We start from the raw sequence: 25,532 nt of genomic DNA on the forward strand, positions 1-25,532 counted from the left end.
CAATTCAGAAATCTGACACAAAACGAAACCCCAAATAATCCGATCGAATCAAAAGTTCTGCTGTAGCATTAACCTTTCCGTTTTCCGTGTCAGGCCAGAGCGTGAGAATCTGCTCATTCCTATTTCGCTTTGTACGGTTGTCACATAGGTATGGCCGAAGCCTACAATTTTAAAGAAAAATATTTTGGCCAATTATATACAGTATATATATATATGTAATGAGGTTAGCAAAACATTTTTTTCCCCAATAAAAATGTTTTGTAATACGTCTCCAGAAGGCAAAACTGAATAGTTGAACTTAACGATCGGTTTTTTGGCCTCACGCTATTTTGTAGCGGACTTTTATTGCGAGTAGTTCATGGCAATATTGTTATTTTTTTTTGTCCAGAGAGTTCGCGACAATTTTCAATTTAGTAAACTTCAATGTTGCAATAACCGCGGCAGTAGTTCGATTACGTTCTATTTTTTATATATATATAAAACCTCCATTAGCGCTTGAAGGAAAACAATTTAGAGAAGAGATGATCGATTCACTTGAAACTTCTAGATATTAGTTATTTTATCGATCAACACGTCTAGATATTTGCGAGGTATTGTTCTTCACGACACCGACTGGTTTGGGCGCTCCGAGAAACACCACCCCATTCATTTACAACTCAATAAATCACTTTGGATATTTTGTTGTTAAACTGATCTTTATTTTATGGACATGAATGTAAGGGCGTTTGCCTTAAATACATTCAACATTTCACTGGCATACCGAAATTGTATGTCTAATCCACATTTTTTTTTTTGCTCATTATAAAAAAAAGGACAAATCAGTCATAATTAACAAAGATGTTCAAGTGCTGCTATTAAAAATGAGTCGGCAACATACATCACTATTAGACAATGTATCTAAGGTTTACTAGATATCGTTTTAATTTTTTTTAAGATTTGAAAAACAGCAGCTTGAATGGAAATCCAATATAATCAATATATTTTTTTTGTTTTCCTGGGCAATAACCTATGATTGTTCGCCACAAAAGGAATCCTACTTGGATATTGGACATTTACAGCCGATTTTCTGGACATTCAGGGACAATTCATTTGACTGTTTTGTCGTTGCTCTTAAACAATTTCAATCCAGCAACACCAACTAAACGTGGTCACTGTAATGGACCCAAATACATATTTACAAAATTTCAGCTTCTTTATGCAGCTGTCTATTTTTGTTCTTCCTAAAAATAACAGAATACGAAGAAAAACCTATACACAATTGAACTGGACTGGGGGGGTGGGGGGGGGTCACCAGACCGAGAGTTTTTAAAAAGTTCCTGTGTGAGAAATTACTCTCCATGAACAAGACCTAAGAAAACCGAGAGTCTTGACGCACGGGCTTCTCGCTGCAGTTTGGTTAAACAAATCTTTGCTTTTAAAAAATAATGATAATAATAATTGTCCAGCATTTTCGGTGGTCCACAGACTTTTAGATTCGTCACTGATTAAAAGGGGATTAAAACTGGAAGAAAACAAAAAGGTCGATAACGCAGGCCAGAGCTGTGCCCAGCAAGAGAAGTTTTGGTTCTGTTTTCTTTAAAAGGGAAAGGCGGGGGGCAGGAGTGTGGGGGGGGGGGGGCAAAAAATTATTTGAACGTCTCTGACAATTCAAGTTCGTCAAGACTTATTCGTCTTAAAAGATTAAAAAAAAAACACCTTGAATTCACAAGACCTGGAACCTCCAGGATGCCTGATCTTTATAGTCCAAGCAGTCCGTGGTGTTGAAGTTGAGCTTCCAAGAGGAGGCGGTCTGGTCTTTGTAATCCAGGCAGTCCGAGGAGTTGAAGGCCAGCCCTGCGCCACTGTAGCCCTGGTGGTGGTGGTGGTGGTGGTGGTGGCCCGAGGACTGGCTCAGGTGATGGTGGGGGTGTCCGGACATGGAGGACGCCGCCATGGGGCTGAGCTGGTGAGCGTGGTGGTGAGAGTGCATGGGGGTCAGGTAGGAGCCGCAGTCTACCCCGCTGAAGTAGGAGCCCGAGGGGCCCGGGTAGCCCTGGCTGTAGCCCGTCGCCTGGCTGTAGGACATGGGGTAGGAGGCGGCCGAGGCCCCGGAGACGGAGCGCTGCATGCAGGAGGCGCTGGTCGGGGGAAGGGGGTCGGGGATGGAGACCGAGGGCGGGGCCGAGCCGGGAGAGATGGAGGCCGGGCTCCAGATGGACGAGACGGGGGTGCTGATGGAGGCGGAAGTGCTGCTGAGGCCGGCGTGGCCGGAGGAGTTGGAGCCGGAGGAGGAGGAGGAGGAGGACGACGAGGACGAGGAGGAGGAGGAGGAGCCCGAGCCCGCGCTGGACACGGCCGGAGGGGTGAACTGGCCGCTGCTCTCCGAGCCCGTGCTCTCCCGCGCCGGGGAAGACTTCTTCTTCGCCGGCCTGGCCTTGGCGTTGCTGCCGCTCTGCTGCTGCTGTCGGCACTTGGCCCGGCGGTTCTTAAACCACACCTGGCGGGGCAAACACGCAGAGCTTTAAAACAGGCCCCCAAACAAAAGCCATGTGTAAGGTCTGCTAAATTGTTTTGCATTTTGGTCTTAACATTTTCACTGCTGGCAATATTTCATATGATACAAGTGCTCCTGACTTCTGTTTTGAATAAAGTTCCCCTTATTCATGAGGTTGGCCTAATCATGAACAATTTCCTCACGCACTTTGGAGAACAATGAGCTGCAGAGGCATCCCGCATTATTCTTTATATTATTTATCCCAGTTCTGCTCTATTCCAGACTTCAGTTATCCCTGTGAGAAGCAGTTTTGATTGTGACACTCCGAAAAGTCTAGGACTTTTAAAGTATGAACTTTCGTGGTCATCTGTCGGAAAGGCCCGATTTACACGTTTACCAGAACTAAAGACTGTGGCTCTCCTCGCTGGTGGGGAAATGACCGTCAAGCAACAGATTGTTCGTTTCCCATTAAGTACGTATCCGCAATTAATTCAAGGCCGTCTATAACGAAACGGGATGAAAATGTTTATTTGAAACCGACGTCTGGCCAAAAAAAATGAATGTAAAATGACGAGTAAAAAAAAATATAAATGGAAAGAATGATCTACTTGAAAATGAAAAAGACAAACACGAAGGAGCGGTCAACTCTAACACAGTATAAATCGCGTCATGCAATAGATCTAGGGTAAAACACCATGTGAGATAAGTTTACTTCAGCTCGATGATTTGATATACCATGAACAAAACGAATAAAATTCTATGAATATCTATATCTTCTGAGACCGCAGGGGAAGTAACTATTGATCGGTTATAACCGTTATCCATTGCAAGATTAAGGTTCACACCCTCGGTTCTGCAGCGCATGAACTCGTGCTGACTAAATGTTACGAAGATATTTGAATATTTAGCCAGTGTCTATGCCTTTTACATAACTCATTCGTTGACTTGAGAATTCTTTTCGCTTATTTCCCGGATATTTACAGATAATAAGCGCAAGAGGGGGCCACTGAGCGAATAATAGAAAGTCCCCCCCCCCTCCCGATACAATTTTGCACCGTGCTCTCAAAACGAGATGTAAAATGGTTGCGTACAACACATTCAAATACGGTGCTCTTAATCAGATGAGTCCAACGGTAGCAACAGCGGCATTTAAAATACCTGTACTCTTGACTCGGGCAAGTTGATTTTTAACGCCACCTCTTCCCTCATGAAAATATCCGGATAACGAGTTTTCGCAAAAAGCGCTTCCAGGATGTCCAGCTGTGAGCGCGTGAAAGTAGTCCGCTCCCGACGCTGTTTTCTCGGGGTCGCTGGAAGGCAATATTAAATATTTCATAAATCCGCGCTTTCTTTTTATTGCACATTTAACATGCTATGAGACTCACAGTCTGCCGTTTTACAACTGGTGTAATGTAAAGGATAACAAAACCTCGCATTACCCCTCCACAGATCATATTCGTTAGCCATGGAGTAAAATGGTTTCTTTACAATTCTGAACATGCAAAAGTCTTTTGGCGCTGTTTTGAATGTCTGTACCTGCGGAAAATCAGTCTCGCTATTACAACGCCATTTCGAGAAGGCTACAAATGTTAAAATACAGTACATTTTTTTCATTCTGTGTAAAAATAAACAACAGGAAACATTTCGAAGCTTCAGATTAATTTTTCATGAGGCAGGCCTTCGTTAATAATTAACCCGAATCTGATGCCGGCCTCATGCAGGTGTCACAGTCTGCAAAGTTTATGATAGTAAAGAAAAGGTAAGACAGGTTTTTATACAAAATCATGGCCAACTCATGTTAGTCGGCACTTCCTAAAGAAAAAAAAACCCAGGCTTTTAGACACGGTAACAAAGACCAAAATATTAACATTAAATCATAGCTCTGGGCCTAAAAGTTTTCTTCTCTTTTAATTTGGGGGAAAAAATAGTGCGATTACAGAACGAATAAGCCTGAAGCTGGAGCACAAACCATGCATTTAGATTTTTCTCTTCTCTTTACCTGGATATCCCACTGAAGGATGTAGTAGCTCCATAGCTGTCCCGCTCAGCCCCAGCCCGTTCATACCGTACGGGGGCTGTTTGAGGTATGACATCATGCTAAAGGCTTTATCAGGTTCCTCCAAATCTTGCCAATTATTCTATATTCTCTTATATTAAACTCCGGGTCAATAGGGCGATCAATTGAAAGCACTGAAAAATAATCATAAAAAAATCAATTAAATTCTTCATTCAAGTTACTATCTCTCTGCTAGAATTCAACACGGTGCATTTGAACTCTCTAGAAAGGATACAAGCCTTGGTGTTAAAGCCGTGCCCACAGCATTTTCGTGACTGGCAGTCTGTAACTTACAAATGTCGTGAAGTGATTGAAATTTTACTTCAATCAATTTGGTCACAAAAATGAGGAAAGTACTTTTAAGAATTCAAAACACGGGGTGAGGTACGCGTTTATGCACTCAACAGAATGTCAATTTTGATGAAGCGACCCCATTTTTTAAGTACGAAAAAATACAATTGCTCTAAGAAGGAATCAATGGCATAAAATATTACTGTTAACCTATTTATTATTTATTGTATTAAAAACACCTCAAACAGCGAAGTTCGACAAATAGAAAGCACTGTGTAATACAACCAACACTCCAATATTTTTTGTATGTAGGTGTCAAACTTCATTTTGATGGAAATGTAGTTCAGTGTTGTAAAAACTGTCAGGAGAAATGTGAAATTCTGGTAATATTAACTAGGTCATAAAGCCAAATAAAAAGTTTTTCAGCAGCGAGATATTTACGAACTATAGCTCTCCACTTTGGAATTGTTCTTTTACTGTAATATAATACAAATTCATATTTTTAAATGACATTATACTGAAATAAGCTCCAAACATGTACATCTTAAATCGTAAATTAAGAATTTCCAAAAAAAAAAGTGTCACGTTACTGAATTAATTTGACTTTCTAATATGGCCACCATCTTCCACAAATACCCCACTATTCATAATTATTTAGTAATATTGAACACGTTAATTTGTTAATAAACAGGAATTTAAAGGCTTCCAGTTATAAACTAAATTCCAGCTGAAGCAGATAAAGGAAAAACGCTTCAAGGTACAGTTATACATCTGAACGACATGTTGTTTCCAACATTCTTTATCATTTAAAATGTATTCGCATTTCTTCGAAACCTAAACCTGCCAATATCGTATTTTCGATTCAATTATTTTGTTAACTACTAGAACTCCCCCTCCTAATCAAGATAAGATCTGGTCCCGTGCTGTGAAAATGAACCGGCAGTAAACCTGGCGTATTCTGTCTATTTAGATGTTTCTTAAACTGCATTTGCAGCTCCACAGGACGGAGATAAACTAGATTGAAAAGGCGAGAGCTCCGTGCAAATGAACTCAATTACAATTTAGATTAGACCTCCAGGGAGACCATTTAAAGAAGGGGTCTTATCAGCAAAATAAATTAACAAAAACCAAAACACGCCTCTCCAATTATCTACTAAGTAGATTCAACATTTTTAATGGGCAATCGGTCTCTTATAATTATCCATTTCCATGGGAATAAATATATAGGCTATATAAAAAAGCAGTCCAAACAATTCTCACATCAAGATCGAAGTTGTTTTAAATTCCCCATACTCTTTGCTGTGCACATTAATTGGGATCTTTAAATTGTTCTCGGGGCAGCTAAACACCTTCTCTAGAGCGCACAGACAGAACAGCAGGCTTCTCAGACCGTACGTAGGCTAGCCTACGTGTAACTTTTATCGAAAGACGTATTGTACACTAAGAAGATTAATTTAATTCTCCTATCATTATTATTAACACAATTAATGCCCAACATTCAGAAAATTTAGTGAGTTTATGTTGCATATTAAAACCACTTATATGGTAAACTTTAAGAAACAAAACAAAAAAAAACAAGCTATGCGAGTCGTGTTCATACACGGCAAATTTCTGAAGCGAAACAACTAGATGAAACCATGCAAACTTACCTTCAATTTCTTTCTTTTTTTTCGATGGTCAACAAGAAGCGTATTTATATAGAACAATATCCAGCAAGTGAAGAAGTCTGGGATTCAGCAAGGTGGAAGAAAAGAAGGAATTTAAAACTACCTATATCATTCGCTATACTTTTTAATGGTTAAAAAAAAAAACCGTCGTGCGTTTACGTTTCTGTACCAACACTTGGCAAACCGCACGTGTTCGCCGTCGTTTCACTGCTGCAATCAGTGAAAGTTTCCGGGTTGGAAAACCAAATAAATCAAACGCATTACCTTGGCCGCAATGTATGTCTTCCACTGTGTTTAAGGTGATTGCTAATGTAGACCGATGAAGATTGATCACCTTCTCTCCGCCCTGCCCTTCTATGAGTGTGAGACACCTGCGGAACCGCCCCCTCGCACCAATCCGTGAGCGCCCTTCCCATGATTGACATTGCAACGAGTCAATAACTGAAAAGAGTTAGGGGGAAGCCCCTCCCCTTCATACTGGGAACAACATAAACCTGCAAAGTAAGACGAGGGGGATAGAAAATGTTTTAAAAATGAATTGGTGTTTATTTTGTTGCATTTTCGTTAGCCACTGAACTGAGGGCCGCTAAAGACAACAAAACAGAGTGTTTCTGTCAGGTTGTAGCGGAAAGTTGTCGATTTGCGAGCGTGAACGAGAAAATCTAACCTTTAAAAGAAGTATTAACTTTTACAGTATTTTCTGTTTAAGGATTATTTTTAACAGATACGGAATTTGGCGAAAGAGGGGCCTGTACACGTGTTATTTGAGCAGGAAAGATCAAATCTGGAGATTTTACTTGATCTCTTGAAACGGTTAGGTGCATGAGATTTCTTCAGATGTTACGGATTTTTTTTCGCAGTGGAGAATTTATACTTCGTGCCACCTACAAAAATACAGCGGCTTTTATCAAATGTAAAATTAAGCTAGTTTTAAGAATTAGGCACTTGCTACGGGACTTTAATGTGTATTTAATGTGATAAACGTAGACGTATTAAAATTACTATAGGTTTGGGAGCAAAGTTTTTGCGAAATTAAATTTTCTTTTAGATCATGAAATTGTGCCTTACATATGTCCATATTCTAACAAAGTAACAAAGTAGTATAACTTTAACTTTATTTTATTTTGGAACGACCTATTAACTAAAATCCTGAGTAATTGTTTTTTTTTCTGCTGATTTAACATGGAGATGGTGTAACATATTGGTGCCAAGATCTGTCGACCAATGTCCTTTCAAATCTAGTGCGCATTATTTCTGTTTTAGTAAATATGCCGAAACAATCTGTATTACATTTTTTTTTATTTTAGCAACCATCTCATGAATATTGATGATGAGTTAATCCCCCACTTAGAATTACATTTCAGAATAGTCAGCGTAAAGTTTAATAGGGACTGTCTTTTACCAGAGCGGTTGGGAGGGGAGAGTGAAAAGGACGAGAAAAACCCAACCGACACCAGAAAATAAATGAAATCAGGCAAGAAAGCTCAGTGGCTGGGTATCAAAGAAAGCACCTTTCAAGCGTCACTTTCCTAAAGAAATGCCAATAAAATACGGTAACAGAATATCATGGAGGGCACACTGTTTCCTTAACTGTTTCTCAAAGGGTCGGGATATGTTCTGAGGACCCTAATAAGCCTTTGCTCGCTCCTATTGTTGATCTCGCAAAATCAACTCATTCTAATTGAAGCCGGAGCTGAAAGCGAGCTAATGTTCAAAGACAGTGACCGCCAGACGAACGAAATTACATTTTTGACTATATAGGACGTCTAATCAAAGGCAGGGTTTACACGATTCTTCTATAGATCCAAAAAGTCATCGACATGAGCACTTTTTTTTTAAGAACAAAGGTGCCGCTACAAAGGCACAGAAGGTTTGAAAACAAAAAAAAAAGTTCTTACGTGAGGTGTTTTTTTACACAGACACTGACAAACAGACCCATATAGGCCCATATGTAAGTACCCGTGTGTCTGTGTGTGTGTTTATGCACACAAGTTTATCTGCGTGCTGATAAAACACAGTTTTCAAATACATTTGCACGGATCTGATGTCAAAGTATGTACCCGCAGTATTTCAATTACACACCAATATTTGGATGGACATAGTTTCCCCACACGTTAAACCCAGATGATTTCTTGCTTAAGCGGATCTTTGCATTAATACAGAAAAAAACGACAACATTGCAGATTAAAATTTAGTTTAAAAAACAACAACAAAAAGTCTTCTTTTAACAATTCGCCAGATTTGCTGCTTTTATTCGTGATCTCTGTTTAAGATGTGATCAACCCTGTGCAAGTATCAAGGTATCAAGTAGCACTAACCTTTTGTAATAAGAGTATTTGTCTAATCCCAAATTGCAGACGAATTTTCTTAATGCTGAGCCTATAAAGGCCGGGATTAAGGAAGCGGAGGGAAAGGGGAAAAAAAGTTTTGTCTCTTTAGCCGACAGGATTGTATTAGATCGTGGATGTTGTTGGGTGCTTATTAAAACCGTGATGCATAAAATACGAAATCTGTAAGAGCCCCAACACAAGAAGATTTGTAACGTCTTCCCTGGGTTCATTTTTTTGAAAACTAGGAGGGAAATTATACAGGACACAACGGCCGGGGCTCCATGAGATCCGACTGATCAACACCTGTGAGGTGAAACTAGACTTCAAAGTGTTTACATCTACAATACACAGGAGATTATTCCATTCTCACATCGACCTCTTAAGATATTTTCTGCAGTGCTCTTCGTAGCAAAAGACGCATCTTTTCTTTCCGTTTTATCGTTTTTTTCGGGGGTCCTCATTCACCACCGTTACTGCCGAAAAGCTACAGTACCAGTGCAGGTAAGCACCGAGAAGCATATTTTATAGACTTTTCTGTGTCAGGAAATCATCTTTTTCCAACAATTATACCGGATGTTACAATTCTTAAAAAAAAAAAACAGATCGTATGGCGATTTCTGATTGTACAGCGGAATAATGGAAATCCATATATCTGTGAATTAGGAGCGCATCTGAAAAGTTCATTCGAAAACAATTTAAAGTTCGAGAAGCTAAAATTAATCTCAGTGTAATCTGTGAATATTGGCTACAAAATACAAATGATAATTCTACGAAAAAAGTATGTTTTTCTTAATGCTAATCCTAAATAGACGGGCTATGTTTGCCCTTGAAGCGGTAGCACTTATTTGACTTACTTAAATCATAGAAATAACCCAGATATTTCCTATATATATATATTGATATAATGTAACCGTCTTCCGAAAGTCGTCGTTAATAATTTAAAGTTTTTTTTTCTCATACAATGTTGATATTTGTTCTATTAGAAATTCTAGAACCATTAAAAACAAAAGGCTTTACATGAATATGCACCATATTCTCGAATTTTTTGGTGGTGGTATTAAAATGATTATGCTGTCGATGTTCTTTGTACGCCAGTGTTCTTAAGAACACTGCTACGGTTGCATCAGCGGCCAGAAAAGTACAGTGTACCTCGGAAAATAATGAACTGGATAGTGTCGCGTCCGAACACAGGTTTGTTTTTTTTTATAATACTGTGCTTCCCGATTCATATTTCTTAAAAAAATAAATTTGCTAAGTTTAAGTTACAAAGACGGGTATTCATTCAATGCAGCAAAGTTTTTCGGAAGTGCATTCGATTGTGAACGTTATTAATTGCAGGGTATTCAACAGATCACGGTCACCAATAATAACAACATCATAACGAAAACAAATCGCCTTAGAGGACATAATATGGGTATACAGTTGGACCCAAGCAGAGAGCCGATCAGCAAATTAATTTGAAAGTATTAGAAAGGCCAGAGAGGACGTCAGCTGTCAAAACTTATTTTTCACTATTTAATCACAGTGATGAGGACGCAGTGATGAGTATTCCGTGGCTGGTGTCATTAAGAGGCGGCTCTTTATATATAAAAAACCTTGCTGGAGAAAGGACCGAAGGTAAACAGATGTTCCGTACAAAACGATTTCGTCTAATCTGCCTCTCAGGAATGAATAATCTGCATTAACCTAAATTAAAACAAAATGCAAACACTCATTTATAAATGAATTTAAAACACGGGGGAATTCGGTAAAACTCCTTGTTAGAAGAATCATTCAGATTCAACTTATGTTTCAGCCTATACATCTTACATTATATGCACTGTAGACTGGTTGCCTTTTCTCTTTAATTGATGTGTCCAATTTAATTCCAAAACGACATGTTGTAAATAATGGCAAAGTACACATCGGGTATTTTACTGAAAACAAATTTGCAAATGCTAAACATAAATTAATGTAGCATTTAAAAAACCTGTTAATTATTATTTTCAGCAAATACTCGGCGTTTTATTATGAGCATCCCGTCACTTTCTTAAATGTTAGTGGGTTACAGAAAACGCTTATCTTTAAATGTGATTTTGAGATTTTAATCCCTGACGGGTGAAAAGATTGTGCAATTCTCTAACCTTCCACTCTAAACGGATACCCAATTAAATGGTTCATTATCGCACGCAAAAACGTTATTTGAAATAGTCTGCGCTACTGTACGTTTTACTTTACGACTTCGAAGAAAAAAAATTAAAAAGTTTTAGCGACGAAAATAACGAAAATGTTATTAGTCGTGACTGCAAACTTTATAAGCGTGTACACCCCCAGAATTATATAACACTGAAGAAATGAGAATTTATTTGAATTCTCCACTTTCCAGCAAGCGAAAATATAGACAGTTTGGAAAGACCGATTAATGCACTCGTTTTTCAAAGTCTGTTTTTTGGTTTTTAACTTCTACTAGTAATAAAACCTGGTCTATAAAACTTAAAATTTCGCTATTGAATTAAGTTTTATTTATATCTGGATCCAAGATTTCAATACAGAACATGTCGCTTAATAATATCCTTAGCTATTATGGTCAACCCATGTGAATAACAACCGTAAACAATATGAAAGTACTTAAGATTTTTATTGTGGACTCATATATGACACTGGAATAAATAAACAGGTAACTGTTTACACAAGAACACAGCCCATCAGCTGCAAAACCAAGATATCTGCACCTCAAAGCAAAATCTTTATCTTAAAGTATACAATAAATATTAACAAAAGTCCTTGAGCAAAAACACATGATCAAGATGTTATAGTTACTAACATGTAGCTCAAGTATGGAAAAACTGCAATAAATAATTAGATTAACAAGGTGGTGTCTCAAATTGTCTTCTGAGGAAACTATTGCAAACTAACTTAACCTCATAGCAATTACAGTATACAACAGCTACTGCTTTCTCTCTTCTAAACAGACCAGTTTCTCTAAAAAATCTGCTAAACTTTAACCTAAAAATGAATAATGTCCTTATTTTTAAATATTATTCTTTCCTTCTCCTTAAGATTTCTTAAATTAAAAAAAAACATTGAAGCAACTTATAAAGTAATTAAAAGACTTCAGGGCCATCATAAAATATTTAAAGTCTGTAAATACAAAGTTTTTCTAATTGAAATTTCCTTTTTCTTCCACTGTTGACAGTTTTTTTTTTATCTTGGCTACCTATTAATAATGTAACAATTAGATTTATTTTCCAACCATTCATTTTACCCTTCCCCATAACTACACATTTGGATCAACAACACTGTGCTTTTTGCAGGAACTCTTATTAAAAATAATAAACAAAATACAGTTGAAATATTCTTGATTAACCATTTAATCACATCATATCCATTTCAAAGTGTTTTGAGAGCGTGAAGCCACATCTTTTACCTTTTTGCTCATGAAAGTTTAAGTACAGGTACCTTCTGATTTAATAAAAACAGCTGGATTTCTGTTGAAACCCATATAAAGCAGTCAAGGGACCATATTATTAAAATATTACACAGTTTGGGGACCAATATGATTATGGGACTGCAGGTTCATATAACTGAGTAAAGTTCTAAAAGAGTCGGTATTACAAAGATACATTTTTTTTTGCCATTTGATGGGAATCACTGAATGACACATTTTTCTTCTTTCTTAGCCATTTTGCCTTTGTTTTGTTCCAGAGTTCTTTCCAAATGTTCGTCCTCCTCTTCAGCCCTGCAGAAGAAACAATGTGTTTAATACACAATATTTTGTGGTAGCTAACTATGGTCTTTAGCATTGTACAACATGATAAAGGAAAGCTTGAAATAGTTATAAAGTACTAGGCATAGCACACAGTATGACTACAGACCTAATTTTGTTAAAAATCTTCTTAAAAGCTTATTGATCCTAAGGTTTACTGTACTTCCTTATAGTATCTTTCTATAGTTGTGAACACAGGAGTTACAGTACAATGCAGCATCATCCTTTTCTACTCCTCTCACTGCATAATCCATACTATTAGAAATACAGCATGTTCTCATCATGTGCGCCTTTTGGGACTTACTGTTTTTCCTGGGCATCTAAGTCCCTGACCAGAGCATCTCGTTTATTAACCAGAATAACGAGTTCATCCAGAAGAAGCTGCTCTCGTCTTTTCTGGGCTTCTGTCTTCTGCCAGTCTGAGAAAGGCAGAGGAAGAGAGAATTATTTGGGATTTTTTTTTAAATTAATGGCATTCAAGACCAGGTTTAATGAGACAGGGCCTACTTAGAAGCTCATCAGTATGCGTGATGTCCCAAATTGGAATCTTTGCTCTTGAGCACGATAGCTCTGCGCGCGCCCTGACCCATTCCACACCTTAACACCTTCTGCTGGCACAGCTGTGATTAATGAGCATGTGTGTGTCTGCAAGAGCAAAATATCAGCTTCCCCTGTCTGCAGGTTCTGGATGCAGATCGACACAACCAACTTTCATGTCTGTAGTATGAAAGTATTCCATAATACCATCAGCTTTCCCGCAGTAAGGTAGTTTCAAATTTTTTATTTTCTGCTCCACTGACATGTATTCCAGTGCTATAATTTATGTGAATCTTAATCTTAAAGGAATTTCAAAAAAGAAGTTAAAGCATGAATAGCATGTAAAAATAAATACAGTATTTTTTTCTCATGCTGTCGAATTGCAACAGTTGGGCAGATTTCACGCTGGGGACCATATGCCTGCCCTGAAAGATCTGCTCTATTCCAATTTAACCTCAAGTGCTTTGATGTCACAGATCAAAATTACAGTTTCAGTATTGTCAAATCATGTTAGGCATGGAATCATATCATTAATAATATCCCTTTATTTTGGGTTTACATATTGAAGACTTTCTATCACATTTTTGCAGTATGGTTTGATGAGTCATGCATCCAAAAAAGTGATGCTATCATCTCACAGCCTGAAAATGATGCTTTAACCCTGGTCTGTCAAAGTGCTACAGAACACTAAGGGAGGCTGCCTCGTTTCTAGCTAGACAGAAGCCCCTCAGCTCTGTGCAGTTTGTCACATAGATGTTGACTGTTTCTTTAAAGCCATGCTTGCTATTTATGGTCGCCGAACAAAACCTACTGAAAGACAAGCAGGGGCCTAAATCCTCACTATTTGTCTTTATGCTAACCCCAGTTCTGTTGCCCACTGAAATCCCCACTTGAGTGAAAAGGACAGAGCCAGGGGAAAGGAAGGGCAGAGCCAACAAAAACTTTTCAAGAATGCCACATATCTGCAAAAAGGGGGTAGATATTTTTTTTCCTACACACCTCAGAGCCAAAAGCCACAGTGCCTCCCCTTGCCAGGCAGACAGTGGGAGCATGTGGCTGTCAATCAGAAAGCAAGCTGTCCCGCCCACCTCATTAGGAAGGTAAACAATAAAAAAGAAGGCGCAGTAGATGATGAGAGACATAGCAGAACAAATGAGGACCAGGAGGGAAATCAGACACCAGCTTAAAAAACCTACAGCCACTGACTGAAGCAACCGCCTCCCCCCCAGTACACCCCCTCCTAAAAAAAAAAGAAGAAAACAGACCAAAGAGTGTGTGCAGTCCTTTTGGATTACTCTCTTCTCTCCCTTTCTCCATTGCTCTGGGCAATCACGCTAAAACTCACATGGCCAGTGCTTATTCAGATAAACCTAACAATGCACACCATCGGTTACCATGTGAATCTTCACAAGCCACACAAGAATGCGCTGGTTCAAATCCCCCTGACCCCCCTCCAATGCAAAATTTATTCAAGAGCGCAAACTGCTCAGCAGCTTTATGAAAGCAAGTGGTTCTTCAGGGAGTTCTGGTTTATATTTACAAATTTACACTGTGATACATCTCCATATGATGGAAGCTTTGTAATAACACACAGATTGTCTCCCGTGTTTAAGAGATTTATGCAGGTGTATATATATATATTTATTTATTTTTGCCGTTTTGCAGTTTTGTTAGTAGTTAAATGTTTTAATTGAAAAAGAAGAGGAAAGAAAAAACTCATGGAACAACCAGACAAGGATACGCAATCTCGTTTCAAGAGATTTTTGGTCCGACAGAGAGAAATACAGACCAGCCTAAGATGCAGATTTGGTTTTATGTTCTCAGTTCACAGATCTGAAATGACTTTTGTTTTGGAAAAGTTAACCGCTGGAAATAGTTGTAGAAAAAAAAAAAAGATTTGTGGGACAAAAGCCATGTTATTTGTAAAACAGAACACTGAAAGTAATTTAAAGTGGTATTTTTCTTGAGGTGATTGTGGACCTACAATACAGAATGCTTTTCTGAAAGAAAGGCTCACTTTTTGAACACAAGGTTACCTGCCTGACAAAGGCCAGGTCAACATCAGAGAGAACAATAATTGGCTGGATTCCAGAGGGCGTCTCTCGTCACACTGTGCCCTGCTGTCCCAACAAGCCAGCCAGCCAGGATGGAAAACAGAGGTAGAAGTTGATGGAGCTAACAGATTAATAAATAAAGAAATACTGATGACTAATAAAGACTTTAAGAATGTTTGGATTATGCCCCCAAGATACATTCCTGGTGATACAAATTTGCAGTTTGACTCAAATTGTTGTTTACCACTACAACCACTGGGAAATAGGATAAAGGTTGCTAAATTACACTTCCACACACACTGCTTACAAAAAATGCATGAACATTGCTTTTCTGTTACTTTAGCAATCGTTGCATATGTGCGCAATTACTTAGCAATTAAAATCAAAGAAAAACCTGTGACCTGTATTTATAACAACCTGTACCTGACTACAGAATACAAAAATAAATATGAATGTGATGCCTAAGTGATGTGGAAAATGAGAATTCTAATAATAATGCTCACAATGACAAGAGCTCAGTTACCGAGTCATGTATTGCAATATTTCTGGTCACATCGGAATGTAAAAAAGTTGCAGTTCCTTAATCTTTTTTTTAGGTTTAAATGTCTGTTATTAAACCCCAGAATTTCTGTAAAACTCAGGCTGTACTTTAATGGAAATTAACACAGTTTTTGTTAAGAGTGCACAGGGGATTGCAATCGAGTCTTATCTTTAGTTCCAGTCAACTAGCAATCCTGAAAGAGTTTGCAACATCATCAGAGCAGGCCATTTGATAGGATTCTACTGCTGAACCTAATCAATCTGTGGAATACTGTGGCTGGGCTGTGTAACAAAGCTAAAATAGATTTACAAATGGGGTTTTTAGGGGATAAGCTCCTCCACAGGATTACATATTGATTTTAAATATATAAAAAAGCTTATCATATAAACCGTAACTACAAAAATAGTGAACCTATGCATAAATCCCTTTAGAAGAGCGTCCACTTTCAAATACTAACCAGGAGTGAATCAAGTCATACAGAAATCCGGGGGAAAAAAAAAAAAAGATCCATTTTGTGGGAGAAAAATAAACACGCCGCGTTCTAAAGACCACCCCAGGGTGTGTAAAACTAAACCCAAGCAGCTTTTCTAGGCAAACATTAAATACGCAAGGACAAACAACAGAGCTACCACAAGATTATTCCAACATCATTTTAAGTATTTGTTACTCAGTTAGCTGTGCTGTAAATCCACTGACCTAACACACGAAAATCCAGGATCAATTTTTTTTCTCTTCTGTAATCCGTTAATAAAACTCAAGACCTTTTACTAGAAAATCACTATCGCTTTGCTATTACTTAAAGGAAAAAAATTCTCATGTACCTAAGTTTTTAAATAATGCCAGGAAGTTTTGCTTCATTGATCTTCTTGCGAAATATTAAGCTTATTTGCACAATGCGCGGCGGCTATATCCGAGTAGGATGCCTGGCTCTTTGCTGGAAGATACAAACCAGCGATTCCACAAGATTTATTTCAGTAGAGTCAGTCTATCTCAGTTTCAAATCTTATCTAACTCTCCCTCCTAAACATTCCTCCTAAAAAAAAAAAACTCTCCACACATATGATATTTTATCAACAAGCCATGTGAAAACTGTCCACACATCACCAAGTAACACAAAGGTTGACAAATAAGGAACAGGGGTTGTCCCCAAACAGCCAATGCTGACAGGTCAAGCCCATGTCTGATAAAGTGCCTTCACTTTCCATCAGTAGGTCTCTGCATGAGCACTTCAAGAGGCTATGTCTCTCTGTCATCAACTGGCCAAGCAAATCAGCAATTACCTGTCTGTATTGCACAGTCATGAATGGACCTGTTGGAGCACTAAATAAGAAATGATGTGCGCTCTTCCCTCATCACTAGGTCAGAACTATCTGTCTCAAAGAAGAAAGCCCTACCTTTGAATGTTAAGTGCTCCTTTAAAAAAAAGAGACAGATAAGTTATATTCTGTAAATTCAACAAGTTGAAGTGCAAGAGCCTAGAACAACACAGGCGCCTGCACAAATGTATGCAGCATGCACAGGCTCAAAAGACGCTCTGGAAAGTTAACACAGCCCGGTGGGATTTTTCTAAAGAGTCATCCACTGACCATTCAAGAACTAATGATCACATCCGGAAGATTGTTTTCTTAATAAAAAATAAAAGCTTAATATGAATAGCTACAATCTGTTTGTCTTTTTGCCCATTTAACTATTCTTGAACATTTTAAATTCATAATGTCAGCTATCAGAACCTCAGAATAACACAAAAGATGCTGACTTACTTTTTTTATTCTGAAACACAATAGATACAACTTTATAAATAAAGCAGCACTTAACACTGAAGGGAAGAAATACTCCTACAAATGTGAAATGGTCTAAGAAGGATTCCATTATCTGAAATAAATATTCTGATAAAAACTAATTCTGAGCAAAGACTAACATTAATACAAAACTTTTATCTTTAAAATTCTGTACTTTATTTGACAAACGAAAAAATAAAAACAGGGTAAACTGACAGAAGTAACAACAAAAACAATCTGTTTTCTATGAATGCATGCTATCGGTGAAGACTCCAAACTAATTAGAATTGATTTATTATGGATCAGGTACCTTATCAGGTGAAGAAAGAAATTACCATGGCCAGCCAAAGGGTTAAGAGGTCACCATCGAATAGCAAAATCAATTTGCATTGATTGTAAAAGGTTCATTTTGAGAAACAGGACACAGTCAAAAGGATTAAACTTTAGCAGACAACTTTGATACAACACAATGGCCTCTTTTATAGCCTGAAAAGAGTCTGCTTACCTTGATTTATCTGGTGACTCAAAATATTTTTTTAATTTATAAACATGCACATGTATATCTAAAATGAGTTGAATATTGCACATACACATGTATGATTTTATATACACATATTCTTAATTTTTTAATTGCAAGATTTATGTCACCTGAAAGTCGGTGGACCCGTGCTAACCCCAATTTTAAAAAAAGGTAACTGCAGAATTTTGAATCATGAATTTAAAATTACTCTGCATTTTTGGTTCACCTTAAACTAAAACGCTTTTAAAATTAAGGAGACCCAGTAAATAACGTTGGAAAAGATAAATGAACTTCTTTTTCTGTAGTAACGTTTAGAATTACCGTAAAATCAGAAACCTGAACCAAACAGCCCTGCTGATGAAAAGGAGAAGAAATAAATCCCAGTGTTGTGTCATAAAGAAGCACGCTTTTACTGCACGCTTCTGGGCCAAAGTGCAGTCTGTTCATATTCCTTTCAGAAAGGCTCTGTGCTCGTCTTACCTTCTATCGCCAACATAGCCCGCAACTCCCGGTTCAACAGCTCAAACCGCCTCTCAAGATCATGTTCCTTTTCCCTAGGCAAGTTGCAAAAGTTCATCAATATGTTAATTACTAAATCATTAAACACTTAAAGAAACCTTTAATAAACATTGATTTAAGGACTTGTCAGCACCTTTTCTCCTTAACATTAATCTACTTCAAAAAACTGATACACAAACCTAGAGCCATCTGACGGAACTAACAAAAAGGAAACGTTAACTTGCAAATTTAATTTTTATTTCATTTTTTTCTTTTGTAAGTGCTAGAACTGTACTAATTCTACCGTAATAGAATTTGTCCTTCAGTTCCATTTGTGTGACAAAGACTCGCTCGGAAGAGAAATCACAATCAGGGTTTTTCTAATTTTACAGCACTGCAAAATGATTATTTTTAACAGAATGTAATACTCTGTTGATAATATTAAATGATGAAATTCTGAAGCAGAAAGAGCACTGATCCCAGGAATGCTCGGACACTACGGTTACAAGTGGAATTCATTGACTGTTTAAAAAGAAAAACAAGAAGACTGCTATATTATGATATTTTCCTTAATAAAAAGTTTTTTTTTTAAATAAAATCTTGTGGTGCTTCGAATAATCATTGCCTTTTTGTATTAAAAAAGAAAAATTCTGGGATAAAATTCTGGAATAATTTCCAGAAAGAGGCAGACATCAAGAACACTCATTTTTTGGGTTAAGCACTGGAAAAATCTGACTCTTATAATGTAGAAGTGTTGCATATTAATTTTAAAATAGTTTGTCCATTTATTTGCCACTACCCATTCTTAGGGAAACATACATATACAGTATAGTCTACTTTTATAATACAGATTGTGCGACATATACTATATGTTTTAGAAAGAAATGCTCTTTCAGCCTGGTTCAAACATTTTTGCACACATCAATTAAACAGCACATCAGTTACTTACAAAAGAGAGAGCTGGTTCTGTCTTCGTATCAAAGCATTCTTTTTGTTGACCAGTGTAAACCACTCCTGCATCATGGATTCTTCTTCCTCTTTATTATTTCCTGTAATCACAGACAAATGGCATTATTAAAATTTAATACTTTATCATTTACATTCAAATTAAATACATAATACAGATATCTGCAATAACGAACATACCAACAATTAGTTACTGAAGTAACATATGCTCCTTTCTGAGTTTCTAGCGTTGGGAGAACGAAACAAATTAGATTATGTGGGGCTTCATTTAAAGCTCCAAATTGCTGTGTAATTTAGGAACTCTGTCAGATGTGTTGCAAAGGCAAAACACTAGACACTCAACAGAAGTTCTTTTTGTTAACAGAAGATATACACTTAGATTACTGTATTTGTACAAGTGGGCACATGATTTTAAAAATCAGAAGTGTGGACAGTCCCTCTGCATCATTCAGCATGACTGTAAAAATACAAGTTTAATACCCTTAAACATGATTATAATACATATCAAATTAACACTTTAGGTGTAGGTAACAAAGAGATGCTAAATCTAAATCCCTGCCAGGGGCTGAATTGTTGTTGTGTTTCAAGGAGAAATGCCTGGTGTTGACAGATATATGGCTGTGATTTAGGCCACTGAAAACAATATTAAAAATGTGAGGGGGAAAAGCATTGTAATAAACACTGTAGTTTTTTTTCTGGAAGGATATGGCAATACTTGAGTGGTTATTTTAAAACAGGAGATCAGACCTTCATGAACAAGCTAGAAGTTTACAGGTTTTCAAGAAAAGCTGCCATGAATAACAAGATGTAAATTCAGGAAGTTCGAGGTTAACACAGCCATCTCAAACACTCAGACAGTATTAGAAGTATGTCTGTGACACTAATTAATTTGTTTTTTTTTAAGATCCTTTAAGCTTCTGTAATCATCTCAACTCTTCGGTGATTCTTAATGCCTGGTGCTTAGACTGACAACTGCTTCAGAAGTCCTTCAGTTTATTATCTGACAATTACATATTAGAAAACAACAACCAGATCTAAAAAAACTGCATAAAAATATTGATAACTGATTTAGCCAACAACGATGCAGTCCAAAACATACCCATTTCTTTAACAAGTGTCCACTGAACAGCGCTGTGGATATTCCGAAATAAGGCAGCCTTACCTTCTGCTAGCTTCATAGCAACTCATTTCAAATGTAAAATAAACACTGTAGCCACAGAAGAGTGACATTTCCAACCATGTAAATAAAAGCAAAACAGGATTGTAAGATGTACCAAATGATGAAACTTAAAACTGGATTGATTTTAATGTTTGATCCAAATCTGTTAATAACAAACCCCTTTGAATATTATAAATTGCTGTACACTATTATTATTTATTTAACAGGCAAGTTACAGTGAAAACACTTTGCAACTAAATTTCAAGTTTCAAGCTACTTAATTCTCTTACATTACCGGCACACCTGTATACTTAAAAACTGTCAATTTTAAAACTCTCGGTACCAATGTATGCATAGTGCATATAGAACAAAAATGGACAATACATTCGCATAAACTGCCACATAAAATCTGCCTGGATATTAAGTGCTATATGCAGCAATTTAGGAACCGCAGGAAAGAAAGAATAATCAAGGCAATTGAACATTTTCTAAAGAACTGGGAAGGTTGCTAACACTAGCATAGAGATTTATTTTTTACTTTTTAAATGTCGTCACGTCCAGTAAATACCAGAGTTTTTTTTTTGTGGTTTCTTTTGTCTATCGTCAAGAATTAAAGGTAGCGAGCGGCAGTTGTCGTCTTTTTTCTGCCATGTGACAGCTCTGGGCTGGTCATGTGAGGGTGGCATGGCAGGCAAATCCTTGGGCAGCAACAAAAGAAGCAGAAGCAGGCCAGAGGAACCCGAGGAAAAAAGACCCGTCATTCAGAACAAAAAAAAAAAGGCCAATTGTTCTGCAGGGAGACCCTTTTTAATATGTGGAGTGGCATATGCATGTAATATTATTAATAACTTTAGGATTTAGGATCAGCTTTGAATTGCGTTAGTCAAGTTTAAAGCAGGGCGTGAAGGATAAAGGTGTTACGACAGGTTGCTTAAAACGAGGAAACCTGTTGGATTTTAAAATATTGCAGACTCCAGTCTTGCATTTTTTCAGTTATTATCCAAAGAAAACTCATTAAACTTGGTCCATGTTTGCCAGAGTCTCACATGCAAGGGCTCTAAAGGGTTCTGGAGCTTACTGTGAAATGGAGAGCCAATGGAACAGGCACATCACAATAGCGGTATCAGGCACCGGGCACAGACCCTCTCCTCAGGTTTTAACCCTTTAACGCCGACCTACAGTATGATAATATATTTCCATGGCAGTACTACCATCTTCGCTCTTTGACATTCTCTTCCAGGAAGAGGAACTATTTAAATTGGATACGCGAGCGTCTGCAAGTACGATTCAAAGAAAAATACACCCCCGTATGTGCTCACAAAATTAAGTATGCATTCCGAACGTGCACAAGTGGTACAACTGAAAAAGAAAACTTCAAAGCGGTACAAGAAGATAATTTAGCAATTAACATTTAAAAGATATGTTTTGCAATCTCACACTTTTAAGTTTAGTCATGAGGTGACAATAATGTGGCTTTACATTGTGTAACTACAAGACTGAAGCAAAGCTTTTTCAATCTTTAGCATTTTAAGAAACCATCCCGGAAAAGATCACTTACCTTCCTGTGTGGGAAATCAAAAACTAGAAATTCAGAATTATCCATGGCCTTAGAATTAAACTTGGTTTTAAATACAGGCAGAGATCTTAGGGACAGAAGGTTTAAGCAGCTAAACAAAGCACAGTGTAAGGATTTCACTAAAATGTGCTCAGAAATCAGTGAACTGCTTTGAAATCTCTTGTGTTTCAACCAGTTCAGTTTTGTTCACACATCGTATTTCTTACAACCAAAAATGCAGGGAGTCTATGGTGCCGTTATAAGCTCACTCACAGTTCCCTAGGAAATCAATCGCACATAGTGAAAGAATATTGTACTTGATATCAAAGTTACATAAGGTTTTACGATTAAAATGGTCTTGTACTTTTGCTCCCACTTGAAAAAAAAATCTCACCTGTTCACAAGCCGTGGGAAATTTCATCGCCAAGGTGCATCTGTCAGTAAATGTCAAGTGTAAGCAAACTAAATGGTAATTTGAGTAAAAAAAGTCTTCTAAAACTTCAAAATAAGACTGAGCAACACTTGCATTTTTGTCAACCCATTCGGATCCCAAAGTACAGTACCAGTAAAGGTCTTTTAAATCTGCTCAAATATAGTGATTTCCCAATGTCTTCAGCTTGCGTTGATGTGTATGTCATGAGCCATGGACGAAGAAAGACGAGACATTTCAGTGGCCTGCAGGTCGGGAAATAGACCAGTGTGTAAGCAAGCTTCAATAGCCAAATAAGATTAAGATAGTGATCTTGGCCACTGCTACATTCAAACTCAGACAAAAATAATGGAAAAGCCCTGTGGTGAAACACTCCTGTATATTTCTGGTGTCTGTTTCTGCATTATTAAAGTGAAAGTTTTTATATACAAAAATGAAGAAACTTATCATACCTTAATAAGCCATAGGAGATAATCCTAAAATAATTTAAATTGCCATTCGCCGATGTTTGCTTATATTTACATAGAAAATAAAATTGATATATAAAATTTCAATGCATGCAGAAGTTATTCATTTCATTACACGTGGCGAGAGGGTTTTTCAAAAAATAAGCTGCAAAAAATAAACCTTAATCCATTTTTTACTTTAAATTGATAAAATCATTTATCAGATCATCCACACATTTCCTATAGCCAGATGGACACAATACTTGCAGCAATATAAAATACGCACTATATAAGTGAGTAAAACAGGGACAGGAATAGGATACATAATTTGTCTTTTTACCAAAACAAAACCATTAAGACAATTGCTCTTTGAACTTTCCTTTCTCTTACAATCTTCACAAAAGCTTTGTTTGACCGATCCCATTTCCAGAAAATACAAGCGCCAGGAGAGAAGAAAACAATTCAAATTACAAGAGAGGGAATAAAACCAATTTGGTAAATTCTACTTTTTTTTTTGTAAGAGTTTAGATATAAATCTTAAACGACAATGAACAAAAGCGACCATTACAAATTAATCCCGACTTTTAATAAGTAGCTGAGACCTGGGTTTCCCTAGTAAAGAAAAAAAAGAAAAAATATATTAAAACCCTGTGATCACAGCAAGCTTTTCTCATTTCTTATCCAATCATTTTCTTTTTAATCCAATACCAGTAATCCAATTTGTCTATCAGACTTTTAAGGGGCAGAATGCAACTTCCATTTCTTTAACACTTCTGAACATACAATATATTTTCAGAAGAATGCGGCATGTTTCATTTTAGCCCTACTGTTCGCTGCTCTAATGTCTTGAGGAAAAAAGAACAAGATGAACATTGTTCCTACTGATTAAGTAAGAGCTCATTAAAGACCTGTCAGTGCCTTACTTTGAATATGCATGAAGCACATAATCAGATCTCGTACCGTCACTAGAGGAGAATACGGTAAGTACAAAGGATTGATTTAATTACTTAGAGTGGGCTGTGGTGTGGAGCTGTCTTGTTAGCAAGGAAGAAAAGCAGGCTGTATTCTTGCTCTGTTCGAAAAGGTAGTTTAGCTTCTGTCACAATACCTAATCTCAGGATAAAGCACTGTGCATTGTGGTTTAAGGGGCCGTCACTAGCCTAAAATGAATGTAACACATTTTCTCTTGTTTAACTCAACCTGGTTAACCACCCTTATGCTGACAGGTCAGCTTCACTTCAATAACCTCTAGATAAAAGTAACCAAGCGAAGTTTTAGCTTCAGTGGAGTGAGGAGTCACTGTGTCCCTCTATCTTTACATGTTCCAAACCAATAGAAAATGTAGTAAAATGATAATACTGTTTGTTACACAAGTACTTAAATTGAATTCCTTGGTTAATGAACCAAAATGTTACAGAAGGTTCGTCATTAGTAATTAACACCGGTTATTCAAAGCAAACCCACATTATAATGAAAATTTCGTGAGGCGAAAAGGCAGCTAAGTTGCGGTTTAGCTCTAATTCTTTTTATATATTTTTTTCATACAAGAACCTGCATTATTTTCTTAGCGTTCAAGAAATTTTGTGCCTAGTATATTATCACAGCTGTTATTGATGTAACTGTTAATAATAATGTCACAACTTAACATTCAATAATCAATTCTCCCGATTAACAGGCATTCTTTACAGGGTGAGCTGCCAGTTTGGCACACGTAGCAGATTAACATGGAAGCAAATTCACACTTTACCTGAAGTATTTCTTGATGTCGCCAAACACCAAACGGACTTAGCAAATGTTCTTGAAATGGGAGAAGCATGGCTATACATACAGAGTTATCACCTATGCTTTTATGTAATTGTTAGAACGTGTGCTCTGAGAGAATGCATTGTTATTACCCGAGGAAGATAACTCTCCTAATAAATTTCTACATCTCTAGTACGCAGTACACAAACACCCCTCAGCAAACACCTCCTCCCACTGCTAGCGGGATAACAACATTCAGTTAATAACGGGGAGGAGGGGGGCAAAAACAAACATGACTCCGATAACAGATTTGCCTTTTAAGCCCAAGTGTTAATTTAATTTCACCTTGCCTAACTCTTCTCTCTCTGCTGTTTTTATTTCTCATTGGTTTACTACAGGAAATCTCAGTTAGAAACAAAACTGCCCCCCAAAAAAGCCCCTGTTTCTGAACCGCCCCAACACACACACACCCATCCACCCCCTCCCCTTTTTTCAAATTGCATTCTTTAAATCAATAAACATTAACACAGGCCAACAGTCTATCAGCTACTTGCAGCAGCAGCTCTGTTTTTTTAATTTCAGACTAGCATGTCCACATTTTCCTGGAGCTCTGAGGCAGGTATTGATGCTGACAGGTTTACATTAAAACGTACACCATGTTCAGGAGACATAAAAATAGATAAGTTAAAAACAAGATCAAGGCCACTTCTGTGTTTCAGACAGAAAATAGCTTGAATTTATTT

The 25,532-nt window shown here is 37.3% G+C and overlaps 2 protein-coding genes across 9 annotated transcripts in view; both read right to left on the reverse strand.

The window, feature by feature from the left end:
- Positions 1-676: 676 nt before the first annotated feature.
- On the reverse strand, positions 677-6,816 carry otx1 (orthodenticle homeobox 1). Its single transcript, XM_088933960.1, has 4 exons — positions 6,470-6,816; positions 4,473-4,663; positions 3,632-3,783; positions 677-2,476 (listed from the first exon to the last, which is right to left on the reverse strand). The coding sequence occupies exons 2-4, from the start codon at positions 4,567-4,569 to the stop codon at positions 1,703-1,705; spliced, it is 1,023 nt and encodes a 340-aa protein (XP_088790086.1). The 5' UTR covers positions 4,570-4,663; positions 6,470-6,816; the 3' UTR covers positions 677-1,702.
- A 4,599-nt stretch (positions 6,817-11,415) lies between these two features.
- Positions 11,416-25,532, reverse strand: part of ehbp1 (EH domain binding protein 1) — a 134,418-nt gene continuing 120,301 nt past the window's right edge. For 7 of the 8 annotated variants that reach the window (XM_088933852.1, XM_088933853.1, XM_088933849.1 and 4 more), the window contains 4 exons: positions 19,440-19,539; positions 18,473-18,546; positions 12,867-12,981; positions 11,416-12,535 (listed from right to left, as the gene is read on the reverse strand). In XM_088933852.1, coding sequence (XP_088789978.1) covers positions 12,445-12,535; positions 12,867-12,981; positions 18,473-18,546; positions 19,440-19,539 — 380 coding nt within the window. In that variant the 3' untranslated portion in view covers positions 11,416-12,444. The remainder of the gene's footprint in view (positions 12,536-12,866; positions 12,982-18,472; positions 18,547-19,439; positions 19,540-25,532) is intronic. The other variant, XM_088933857.1, reaches the window with a different exon arrangement.

This window comes from Atractosteus spatula, chromosome 15, assembly GCF_055471065.1.
Source record: "Atractosteus spatula isolate fAtrSpa1 chromosome 15, fAtrSpa1.hap1, whole genome shotgun sequence".
Lineage (NCBI taxonomy): Eukaryota > Metazoa > Chordata > Actinopteri > Semionotiformes > Lepisosteidae > Atractosteus > Atractosteus spatula.

Bases quoted from the DNA above. Each gene is read 5' to 3' on its own strand.
- otx1 (XM_088933960.1), bottom strand. From the start codon at position 4,569: ATGATGTCATACCTCAAACAGCCCCCGTACGGTATGAACGGGCTGGGG. The intron at 3,784-4,472 runs GTAAAGAGAAGA...ATTGCCTTCCAG, and splicing joins TCCTTCAGTGGGATATCCAG to CGACCCCGAGAAAACAGCGT. The intron at 2,477-3,631 runs GTATTTTAAATG...TTGCCCCGCCAG, and splicing joins TGCCCGAGTCAAGAGTACAG to GTGTGGTTTAAGAACCGCCG.